Below are 12,991 nucleotides of genomic sequence, written 5' to 3'. Positions count from 1 at the left end.
GTGTGTGTGTGTGTGTGTGTGTGTGTGTGTGTGTGTGTGTGTGTGTGTGTGTGTGTATATATATATATATATATATATATATATATATATACAGTATATATATATATATATACGGGTATAGATAGATAGATAGATAGATAGATAGATAGATAGATAGATAGATAGATTGATAGATAGAACCGGAAAAACATGACACGTTCACATCTGCTGCTGAGACAGTCAAACGAAGCTGAGAGAAAATGAACTGGAACAAGAAACTGGTGCAATCTTCAGACAAGAGAGAACATGTGACTACAGCTACGCACAGAGCCTGTTATGCAATCAGTAGAGATAACAACACATTTAATGGGAAGTGATGAAACAAAAGAGAAAATGGCAAAATTACTGTTGAAGTTAAAGGCAGACATTTATCTTAATTAATTAATGGTGATACTAAAGAACCTTTTCAACAGAAAGCTGTGGCCTGGTTAAAGCGGTTTAACCTTCAAAACACCCTGCTCTTGCTTCTAATAATTCTTGTGGATTCTACTTGACATAAGTATGGAAATTAGTTCTCCAATGTGGATGTACGTATTTGTATATACCTTTGCATTGAAAGTATACAGATCAGCTTTGCATGCGTATGTTTCTGTTTATAGGCTACTTTGCCATTTTGGGGTGATTGTGGGGTGTTGGAGTGGATAGTCCTGAGAGCTTTTGTCTGTGCAGACCCCTGTTACTGAACAAACAACCCATACTGGCAATGACTACAATTAGAATATAGGGCAATTCACTTTTAACAATAAAGTCTTGATTTATTTTTAAAACAAATGCATATCACTTACTGTACGCACCCTTTAAAGACTTTAAGTGCTCAGCTAACAATGTATTGAAATTAAAGTGAGGCATGCTTATTTGCTCTGCACAATGAACCAGAACCAATTGTATTATGCAAACTATTAACAAGAACATGTCACATTCTCTGTCAGTTGGGAGTACAGTATACAACACTGCTTCCACAGTTCTCTTATCATATCATTATCTCCATGTAAATGTAGGGAGGATTTTTACATAGACTCTGTGTAGTGTCTAGTGCAGTGGTTCTCAAAGTGGATTTCAGGGACCCTCTAGGTTCCTTTATGGGGGTCTAAATTGACCCTTACAAGTCTGTAGCTTTGACAGTGTACAAATGAAACCAAAATGTCCATTTGGTTCCATTTGTACACAGTCAAAGTTAAGGGGAGACCTTCAAATTTCAAAGTTTAAGAACTACCGGTCTAGTGTGAAATTCAACTCACAGGTCTGTGTGATGTCCACCTCTATGGAATCCAGCTGTTGGCCACCTCTCAGGAGCGTTGCGTTGTGTTTCGTATCGAAGACGAGGATCATTTCAAAAGAGCATTTGCATTCAGAAACGGAACCCTCTTTATACTGGAAATTGCAAGGTTTTCTGCTGTGAGTGACACAAGCAGAGCATTATTCATTGGGTTTCATTATTACACCATTTCAAATTCATTGAACATTATTTCAAAATCACGTTAATGAATGCCAATCAATAACATGATTTCAAAAGTATTATTTCAAACAGTGGTGGAAAAAGTACTACATTTCTTTACTTCGTTACGTATATGGTATCAAAATATACTTAAAGTGCAAAAGTAGTAAGTACTCATGGTGCAGAATGTCCCGTTTCAAGTTCTCAAATGCTACAAACGTTTTAAAATAGCAGGTCTACAAGCTATTTTATAAATGTACAATGTATTCATGGCTGAAGTTGTTAATGTAGCTTTTGTAATAATGAACTAAATCTACAAAGTAACAAGTTTTCAAATAAATGAAGTGGAGTAAAAGTACAATATTTGGATCCAAGTTGTAGTGGAGTAGTGGAGTAGAAAAGCATTGGAAATTGGAAATACTCAAGTAAAGTACAAATATATCAAAAGTGTGCTTGAAGGATTAGTTCACCCCCAAAATGACGTTTTTCACGCCATTGAGACTTGAGTTTGTATTTGTCAGAAATGTGATTTTAGTCAATTTACCCCCATTGATTCTGGATGGGGACCCAAATGCAGAATTAATGGGGGTACATTTATTGTAATCAAATTATTGTCTTACAAAAAAAAGAAAAGAAAAAAAAAAAATATATATATATATACCGGTATATATTATTGAACTAAGTCTCCATGTCATGAGTAATTCATAGAAGAAAGTAATTTGGGGTGAACTAGGACTATCACATTTACTGTACTGTAAAGTAGTAACTACATTTACCAAAGTACTGTACAGTAAGTATGCACTTTTAAAGTATTTGTAGCCTACTTTACTTGAGTTGCAAGTGTTGCTGCTAACAGAAAGAGACAGCCTAAATCAAACTGATTTCAAATAGGCTTTCTCTTTCTGTTTGCAGCAATTAAAATATATTGATACTCACTCATCAGCGCCTGTCATGTCCATGGTGTATTCTGAACAGTTTGGGTGGTCAATTGAAGGTCTAAACTGACAAAACATCCTGTAATAGTCGTTGTAACAGTCGAAATGTCGGACTGTTTCACTTTCAGCTCCTAAATGAAACGAACATCAATCAGAAAAGGACAACCAATAGATTATTCATTAACATTCATCTCAATGTGACATATAGCCCCCTAGGCATACTGACCACTGCTTACCAGAAGACGTCATGATCCCAAGTTGAATGATCATAAAATGAAGGATAAATGACATCCCTCCACGAAGACACCACAGCCGGAACATGTCTGAAACTTTATTATGGATTCATCCGAGAGAGATAAAAACGAATAAGCTATAGGCCTAGGGCTATTATAGGGCTATTATTTACAGCGTCAATATAGGCCTACTGTAATGTCATGAATATCCGCTGCTGCTGTGTGAAATCCCATGTTCTGAATCCAATCCACCCTGGTTTGTTGTTCCACGAAGTCAAAGTTACGGGAAATGAAGTCTTCATAAGTGTTGCGTGTGTGTGTGTGTGTGTGTGTGTGTGTGTGTGCGTGCGCGCGCGCGCGCGTGTGTGTGTGTGTGTGTGTGTGTGTGTGTGTGTGTGTGTGTGTGTGTGTGTGAGAGAGAGAGAGAGAGAGAGAGAGCGTCAGAGCGAAAGCCCAATTCATTGGAAGTTACTGGGAAGTGTGTGCGTCTACTCCCATTTCCTCATAGCAGGGGAGTGCCGTGGCTAGCTACTGTAACTGTATAAAAGACAATAACTGGGGACCTATTGGGAACAAACGGAACTTGGATTTCTTTGCGTTTAAAAACAACTTGGGAGTGGGACCACAATGGAAACGACAAACGAGCCTTTAAGGGCTTTTGTGTTATCCTTTTAGCGTTGTATAATCCTAAATCGTAGGCTACTATTTGTAAACTATTAATAAAGTATCCAATCAATCAATCAATCAATCAATCAATCAATCAATCAATCAATCAATCAATCAATCAATCAATGTTAGAAGTCCACAAGACATGGACCATGAATACTTACGTGAGCAAACTTGTTTTGCTTTTAGAAGGTATTTTGGCGACACATTTGGTAGCTGTGATATAGCACCAGTTTTCACTTTAATTCCTATGTAGGGAGATAGAGGGCACTAGCGAATAAAACCAGTATTTAGAGAAATGTGTAGCCTAATTGTTTTTGTGGAAAGGAGATGTATGGCCGGGTCTCTGATTGCTGCTATAGCATTTTGACAAAATGTGTTTCCACCTGGACTTATGTGTGAAATAATTGACACTTTTATATGCCTTGTTTGACACTTAACATATTCGTGTGTCCTAGACGAGACACAAATGATGTGCAGTGCACTCCTCTTTAATGGTAGCTATATTGACTACATTTTCATTTCAGCACCATGGACAGCTCAGCTTTGGGCCCTTTGTAATTAACTGAATGGGGCCTATGTCTGTCTGTGTCCCTTTTATGCCCATATGTGAAGATTAGATCTCTGTATCTGTCTGCCTGTGTCCCTTTTATGCCCATATGTGGAGATTAGGTATCTGTCTGCCTGTGTCCCTTTTATGCCCATAGATCCATGTAGTCCCCGATCCGGGTAGTCATCAGTAGCAGTGGTGTAAAGTAACTAAGTAGGCCCTACATTTACTTAAAGCTATACTGTGTAAGATGCCCAACTAGTGGTCATTAGCCCTATAGCAAACCGCGGTCGCGTCCGCGTCTTTCGGCCGTTTTTCGTACCTTTAGACCCCCGCGTCTGCCTCCACCTCGCTGAGATCTATCTTTTGAGGGGTCCCTTGTTCCTGTGCGTTCAGTAATTCCAGAGATACGGACTCCTTCACCCTGCCTGGTAGGCGAAATTACCTAGAGAAGGGATGGTACAAACGGGCGACAACAAATATGGCTGCCATAGCGACCCCACTTCAAGATGCGCTGTGATTGGCCGGCAGTTGTATAACCCTCGCTGTGATTGGCCGGTAGTGTGATGACGCAATTTTGGCGCGAGATCCGGTCCACGGCAAGGATCGCAGTTTACATATATAGAGAAGGCTTTACAGGCTGAAATTCACGGAGTGGGTGTTCTAAAACTTTAGCGATTTAACAGTTAGGACAATTTTAAGATTTGTTTTATAAAAAAAGTTACATGGTACAACTTTAAGTACCATAATTAAGTACAATTTTGAGGTATTTGTACTTTACTTGAGTATTTCCAATACTTTTACTTCTACTCTACATCTTGGATTAAAACACTGTACTTTTACTCCACTACATTTATTTGAAAACTTTAGTTACTTTGCAGGTGTAAATTATAATATTAGCCTATATAAAACAGACATTGACCCACTTTAGCCCTATTTTATACCTTGGCTATTTGAAAATAGCAGCTCTACAAGCTCACAACGTGGCGCGATGCGACACGTTGTGAGCTTGTAGATCTGCTATTTTCAAACATTTAGTACTTTTACTTTTTGTACTTTAAGTGCATGATGCAAATACTTTCATACTTTTACTCAAGTACATTTTGAATCCTGGACATTTACTTGTAAACGGAGTACATACACAGTGCAGTATTGATGCTTTTACTTAAGTACAAAATATGATTACCTTTTCCACCTCTGATCTTTAGTTTTAGTTTAGTTTATTAGCACATCATATAAAACATGTAACATTACATATACATGGGAACAAAATACAGTGCGAGGAAAGGAAGAAGCCATCAGGCTTATTTGGAATCCTTCCCTTATTGGAAAAGTTAATAAAATTACAGATTTAAAAGTTCAATAAGAACAAAACAGCACAATACCACAAAAGTACCACAAAAGGGGCAGCTGTATGAAGAGATAAAAACACAGAAACTGCACAAAAGAGCAAAAGAAAAAAGAACATTAAGATAACACATCTGTTCATCAGTAGCCTGTAGCCCCTGGGCACCATCATATGGGCATAGAATCGCTGCCCTCCACACTCCTATCCAAAGTCAGAGGTCTTGAGCTTTGCCTTGGGTTGGGCGTCAGTTTGCTTTCCGCTAGTTCCGGGTGCTGATGCATGAGGCCCGCTGACACCGTATCCGATCATTTCAACGCACACATGCATGCACTTGCAAAGCCATTTTCCGTATCCGCTCTAGACAGGATAATGTAATCTTCAGAGCGATTTATTCCCAGTCACATCGTAGTGAAATACAGCCCACATTGGCCACGCCCTCAGACTGTTTATAATATATAGCGGCGTCGCACGTCCGCACTCCGCAGGTCGGTCATTTAAGGACAGTGGAAACAAGTCGAATACTTTCGTTTAGCATTGTTCACTAAAACAGGTAAGTTTCGTGTTTGAAATAAAAGATACATTGCTTGCATTTCTCCACAAATGCACCACTGTGATGTAGCACTTTTACTGTAATTCTCGACTGCACGGACCAAACTTTTTGATGCATCGTTGTTTGTCTTCTAACGTTTTGCAGTTTTGCTACTTTAGTGTGTTGCAGACTATTAGTTTTGCTGTATACAGGTCATAGCCATAGGCTACGTTTAAATGTGTGATTCGTGACCATGTAATTCATTGCATTATGTGAGGTTCTATATGGGGCTATGTTGCAATATGTGTAGGTCTATTCTTTGAAGAAATTATTATTTTTTAAGTTTATTGTTTACCTCAGTGTTAAATGGGCTATCTTTCTCCCAGGATGGTTTAATGTAAAGTAGCCTAATACATGATTAGAACATTTTTAAACATTCGACAATTAAGGTCTAATAGTTCTACAATTGCTATAATTGCTACAAAATCATGTGTGTGCCTGTTCACATCATGTAGGTCTATAATTAGGTTACTTTACAGAGACCATTTTTCAAATATATCTTTTCTTTTTTTTTCTTTTTGACAAAATAGCCAATTTTACAGCGAGGTGCCCATATGTCCTAGTAGTGCCAATGCATCTCTTTCATTGACTACATGTTCACGACGTGAAACAGTTGTTTTGCCTGCCATGTTCTTGTTTCAGGTGTGTCAGAATGGTGGCGCTATCTAAGGAGTATGGATTTGTGGTGATAACGGGCGTGGCCAGTATGTTCATGGTTGGACACTTGGCAATGAAAGTTGTAAAAGCCCGCAAGAAGTACAAAGTCGATGTGAGTCAACTAAGTCAAGTGATTTGGGGTTGGACTTCTTGGATCATAAAGAATGGAATGAATTAGTCATCCTCTCCTCTTTTTCAGGCCTTGTAACTCAAACAGTTTATATAGCCTAAGCTCACTGAGACAAGCTAAAGCTTTGGTTTATGCTGAGTCACATTTCTTCAAAGACAATGCAAATGTCATAAACTTCACATGATGTAGGATATACAGTGACTTGGTCTGCTTACTAAGCAGTTAAAATGGTTTTAGCAAAAATAGCTAATCTAGATCATTTGAAAAAAGAGAACAGCAAAAATCTTGTCAAAGAAAGTTGTCAAATAACTTATGGGCTGTGGTTTTCCTTTTTGTTTGAATAGAAACAACACAGCCACCCATACCATTTCATGCGGTAACTAGTCATATTGTTCTTTGTGTGACAGCTGCCTCAGATGTACAGCGATGACCCTGACACAGGATACATTTTTAACTGCATCCAACGCTCTCACCAAAACACGTAAGTACAGTAACTGAAACTCCTCTTGTTGACCAAAGTACTTTACAGACAGGTGTGTGGGGTGGGAGGATGCCAAAAATAGCTCACAACTATGCAAATTGTGAGTTTTACACTTGACAATTTAGGCATTTAGCAGACTACTGGAGCTCTTAATCCAGAGTGATTTACAGTAGGCTAAGCAAGGTAATATATCAAATGCATAGAAGAATAATCTAGGATCATAGGTAAATATCAATTAGGCTCCAAATCTCAAGGCTTCCACGAGCCTTGAGATTTACAGGCGTTAATTTGTTGTTGGTATATGATTTTAATGTATATTTCTATGCCTGTATTACCTAGTACTGTACAGCCTTTTTCTTACTTACCTTTGTTTTTGTTGTGTTTTTTCAATGTATGTAAAGCACTTTGTGAGATCTCTCTGTAAAAGGTGCTATATAAATAAAAATGTATGGGCCTACCGGTCTAGCGCATACCACATTGGGCTCAGTGTAGCCTGACAGTGTGTAGCTGGTTCGATTCCCGATCCTGACTACCTTTGCTACGTGTCACGCCCCATCTTTCTCCCCATTTCCTGTCGGTCTACTGTCCTATCAATAAAGGCATAAAAGCCCCAAAAACATATCAAAATAAAATTTACTTTATACAGTACTTACTTACTAAACCAAGAACCTATCATCAGTATGATATATACTGATTACAATAATCTGTAACTATACACACTATAGCATGCTAGGTCAAATGACCTGTCTACAGTACATATTACATAACATGCTTTCTAAATTACATTTTAGCCTTTGCATAAGCCTGCAAGGTCGAGGCTAGCCAGGGCACGTGCTCCGGGGTAAAGGGGAGTCTGAGGAGGCAAGTCTTCAGATTACGGCATTAAACAATGTTATTACTGTACTTACTTCACATTGATGTTATATGTGGGAGTTATTTAGCTCAAAAGTTAGTTTAAGTTACAGGATAATAATGTCTGTATGACATGACAAGTTTCTGAACATACAGGCAGACAGTGGACTAAAGCAAGTTATTATTTTGTACGACATGCAAAATATTCATCCCCAACATGCAAATACCTTGCGATCTTTGGGCACCCCCCCCCCCCCCCCCCCCCACTGAACTAAATGGTAAATAGAGAATGTATACAGCGCTTTATATAGCATTTATCCAAATCGCTTTACAATGATTGCAAATTACATTCACCCATTCACATACAAATTCATACATCAATGGCGGAGGAAACCATGCAACGTAAACCTGGGATTCTGGAGCAATTAGGGGTTCAGCATCTTGCTCAAGGACACTTCGACACTACAGTAACTCTGATGGGGAGCCCCGGGATCGAACTGGGAACATTGCGGTTCCAAGCGGCCGCTCCACCTCCTGAGCCACTGCCATCCCTGTAACTAAGCATTAGTTCACTAGGTATAGAGGGTTTAAAGTGGTTTAAGGATTCAATGGCGATGATAGGGAGGGGAATGCCGTTCCACAGGGACTGCGACAGCAAAGGTGCGGTTAGATTCACTTAGAGGTGTATTGTGTGCTACTGCTGTCAGACAAGTTAACATTTAATCTGTTGTCTTCTCTTGATAGTCTGGAGATGTACCCTCAATACCTTTTCTGTCTGGCGGTGGGCGGCTTGCATTCTCCTGTGAGTTGATTCCTTGCATTTCATTTCATGTCAAAAAACTTGTAAGTGAAAGAATGTGTTAGTGATATTATTAAGTGTTTTCATTTGATATTTGACATATCAGTACTTGTGTGTGTGTGTGTGTGTGTGTGTGTGTGTGTGTGTGTGTGTGTGTGTGTGTGTGTGTGTGTGTGTGTGTGTGTGTGTGTGTGTGTGTGTGTGTGTGTGTGTGTGTGCGTGCGTGTGTGTTTGTAACAGCGTCTTGCTAGTGGTCTCGGGGTTGTATGGATCGTATCAAGGGAGGTCTATGCACATGGATATTCCACAGGAGGTAAGACATTTTATTTCTGGCCGTGGTGCAGCACAAAATGCACCAGGCACCTTTTGAAAATGTGCGTGCTTTCAGTGCAAAGTCATGTGTCATTATATGTGTGGAGTAAAAAATGCTGATGTTTTACCTGTCCCAATCAGATACCAAGAAAAGGATGCGGGGGGCGTTTGGAAACATTGCCATTTTTGGATTGATGCTGACAACCCTCAATTTTGGCCGTCACCTGCTGGGATGGTGCCCACGTCCGTTTAGCCCCGGTGGGTTTCCTGCTAGACAGCCACTACCTGTAGCACCTGGCCTGTGAGGTTCTCCTCCTCCGTGTCGTAATATGGACATTACGTTGTCTCCCTCATTCTCTCTGCTGTCCATCCCCTACATATTTTCTGGGGCAGGGGTTGGAGTCGTCTCATTGGTAGCGACAGGATTTTGATTACCCAGAAGCTCTTTCAGAAGTCCAAAATATCTCTCTTTATTCAACCACCTTCCCCCTGGCTTGCACATGTTCCATCATACCACTGTACCAAAATGGTACATTATACCAGGGGTTCCTAAACTTTTTTGTCTCAGGGCACCCCATAAATATTTTTTTTTACATTATGATTTTCATTCCCAGCACCTTATATTTATAACATATCGTCGTTTTCGGATGGAAACCTTCTATGTCCAAAACCGTTCGTTTTGTATTTATCATCTATAAAATGTACTAAACTAGTGAAAACAGCAGATCTACAAGCACACACCGCCTCGCGATGTGCTTGTAGATCGGCTGTTTTCACTAGTTTTGTACAACAGTCTTGTAGGATGAAGCAGGGCTTTACTTTACCAACAGACGTACACATTTGAAACTTGGAGATACGAGATTTCTACCCGACAGTGACGATATTTTAGGGATTATGTTGCGAGGAAAACGTTGAGATAATAGCCATTTTCGTTAGAATTGACTGAAAATAACTTTGTACTTCAAGTTTAAAATGATACTAAATATGTTTTCAAGTGTCCAAATAAATTCCAAATATTATCAAATTATCTCGCGGCACCCCTGGACTGCCGTCACGGCACCCCAGGGTGCCCTGTCACCCACTTTGAAAACCCCTGCAGTATACAACCATTTTAACGTGATATGTGCACTAAGGTATTAGGGGGAGAGACCAAACAGTACACTCAAACAGGTGGTTTTGTTTTGTTTTTAAAGCATATTTGCCTTAAACGAAGGAAGCCTCTGAAAATAAGAGAAAGCACTAAGTTAGGGTGTTACCGTACTCGTGTTTATTAGAATCTTCATGTGTATATGGCATGTGTATATGGTTATTTTCATATGATGACATACTGCTACGGAGAAATGTGCAACTATGACACATTACAGCCAAGTTACTCCACAGAATACAATGATATAGAGTATTAAATTCTATTTCTTCTAAATAATCTGGGTTTGTGATTCACACTATATATATTTTGCTACATACTGTATGTGTAGGTGGAGCTGTTTGCTTAAGCTGGTAAACATGTTTTAATGGTATTTGTAAAGGGCATGGTTTACTTATTAGTCTCTGTAATCTGTCTTTCAAGTGCACTATACAGTACTTGCCAAGACAAATTGATTGATATGCCTGTTTTCTCATTGACCCCAAATGCTCTAATGCCATGTCACCTAAGCAAACACTAGTTGTTAAGGTGGCTGGTATGAAGTTCCCTCTGTATGAGCACAAACCGTAGGGTTTACATAATGTTTCAAAATGTTTTATTATATAAAAGAAAGAGAAAGAACAAGTCCATAAAACATTCACTTCAGTCCACTTTTCAAACTGCATATCATAAATCACTGTTGGCACTTGACTGTAGGTAAAACTTGACAGCAACACCAGGTAAAACCAGCAGTAGAATAGAGCTTCCAGCAAATCTGCAGAAGGCAAAATACTCCATAGGTAATATAGGTTTAGGTGACATCAATCTTATTGTGACCACACTATACTTGAAAGTACTCTGATGTATTTTATTTTATGAACATGAACAAGAATATTATAAAAAAATATTCAACTTCCACTTTTTTACATTTAAGAATAAGCATATCTAATTTACATTAGCAATAGCAATATTTTCATCTACATTCCACTGAAGTATAACATCCAAATGAAGTAGACCTTAAAATGTATTTCAACCACCAGAAGGATAATTTACAAAACATTCAAGTCCCAAGTCACTCGCAATTAAATGGGACCAAGAGAGCCACGTTTTGCCTTTCATATTTACATTTTAGAGTTGGTGTTTAAGTAACAGAGTGCTTAAAATGACATCATTGAATGATGATCTCCCTGTAAATGATTTGTCTATTCTCTTCATGCATATGGCTTTTGAATAATTAACTTGCATTCCTCATTATTGTCTGATAAATACAACGTTCTACTACAACAGAAGGCTTCCTTTAGTGATTTACATTCAAATACATTTGGATTTCAGACCGTGGCCAGAGGCTCTCAGTCTCAACGATGGACCTGGGGAGCTTGTGTTCCTTCCAGCTTTCATCAGACTCCTGAAAATTAGTAGTCTGGCTCCCCAGGACCATAGTTGGAAAAGAGACCTATTGACCATATTCACCTGGCGGCCATGTTTGAAATTTGCATTGAAAACTGTACCTACATAGGGTGGCAACTAGGGTGGCAATTCATTTGCTTAAATGGCAAGATGGCCGCTGTGTGAATATGGTCAATTGGTCCCAGTCTGTTGGTTTTACCACAACCTGCAATTTTAGGCAATTTGGTTTGAAAAAAGCACTTCTCTCATATTTGGTCAACTCAGGGATCATGCTTTGAGCATTTTAGAGACTCTCCAGTCACCTTTATTAGATCGTCACTGCTAATCCTTCCTCTGTCCCGTATTACCGTACTGTACATCTCACTATTAATAATCTAGTAACAATAAATTACTTAGCCTGAGGTTGTCTATTGGAGTCATCTGACCTAGATCCTCACTATCTCTGATCACCCCTAGGGGGCAATGTGACCATTTATGTCACATGAAAGTGCTGTGCAGTGCACTGCCATGGCTATTACCAGCCATAGAGGTACTGCTAAAACAAGCAAACAATGTTCCCATTGCACTAAAGAGGGAACTGCTCAGCAGGGCACATGTCGGGGATATAACTGCGTCCAGTCAAAGGCTGGATCCACGATGGCTGTTTGGTGTTTTCTCTGCTTCTGTTTTGCACATGCTCTCATGAGGGAATCGGTCACCTCCACCATCAGTATGAATACCTGGAGAGTGGCGTGTCCTCCAGCAAATCATCCTAGAGAGCATCATGAACAGGAAGGACGTGTAACTATTAAGCACGGTTTAGAATCACCACAAATCACACATACCTGTAAATTGCATGTATTCAAATCTAGTGACATTGTGCTGTTCTAACTCAGCGGTTCTCAACCTGTGGGTCGATACCCCCAGGGGGGTCCCCAAATTATTTTGGGGGGTCCCCAGATGATTAACTTAATGTGCAACATTGTTTTCTCACTTAACTGTAAACAAACCAACATAAAGTTTAAGTGTATAGAGGGTATCTACACATTTCTAAAATTACAATTTAAGGACTTTTGAATGCCTCTAACATGACAAATTAAACTTTGACCAAATTGTCAAATATTAGAGGCAGAAATTGTGAAAATAGCCGATCTACATGCTCACAACGCCTCGCAACGCGAGGCGTTGTGAGCATGTAGATCTGCTATTTTCACAATAGAATCATGTTATACAAAATGTAATGCCTCAACTCTTAGTGCTGGTCAGGGTGGGGGGTCCCCAGTTCAAATATGTTTTTTTGGGGGGTCGCGGCCTGAAAAGGTTGAGAATCACTGTTCTAACTCACCATGGGTAGATCTTGAAGTCGATGGAATTCCGGATGGTCTGTCCGTTGCCGGAATTTCAAGAAGAGGACGACGGAGATGATGGCAGTGGTGACAATAAACACTGACACCAG

General features: G+C 39.5%; 1 protein-coding gene across 1 annotated transcript; it reads left to right on the top strand.

Moving 5' to 3' along the window:
* The first annotated feature begins 5,687 nt into the window (after window positions 1–5,687).
* On the top strand, window positions 5,688–11,420 carry LOC308284688 (glutathione S-transferase 3, mitochondrial-like). The gene is made up of 6 exons (XM_080725393.1): window positions 5,688–5,756; window positions 6,438–6,564; window positions 6,990–7,063; window positions 8,660–8,717; window positions 8,955–9,027; window positions 9,168–11,420. Exons 2-6 carry the CDS (start codon window positions 6,448–6,450, stop codon window positions 9,329–9,331), a joined length of 486 nt encoding a protein of 161 aa, XP_080581519.1. The 5' UTR covers window positions 5,688–5,756; window positions 6,438–6,447; the 3' UTR covers window positions 9,332–11,420.
* Window positions 11,421–12,991: the final 1,571 nt, after the last annotated feature.

The sequence above is a fragment of the Nannobrachium achirus genome (assembly GCF_963921795.1).
Source record: "Nannobrachium achirus genome assembly, chromosome: 5".
NCBI classification, from domain to species: domain Eukaryota; kingdom Metazoa; phylum Chordata; class Actinopteri; order Myctophiformes; family Myctophidae; genus Nannobrachium; species Nannobrachium achirus.
Note: the sequence above shows the minus strand (reverse complement) of the source record. Positions and strands in the feature narration are given on the sequence as shown.

Bases quoted from the DNA above. Each gene is read 5' to 3' on its own strand.
- LOC308284688 (XM_080725393.1), top strand. From the start codon at position 6,448: ATGGTGGCGCTATCTAAGGAGTATGGATTTGTGGTGATAACGGGCGTG. The intron at 6,565-6,989 runs GTGAGTCAACTA...TTTGTGTGACAG, and splicing joins GCAAGAAGTACAAAGTCGAT to CTGCCTCAGATGTACAGCGA. The intron at 9,028-9,167 runs GTAAGACATTTT...TGTCCCAATCAG, and splicing joins ACATGGATATTCCACAGGAG to ATACCAAGAAAAGGATGCGG.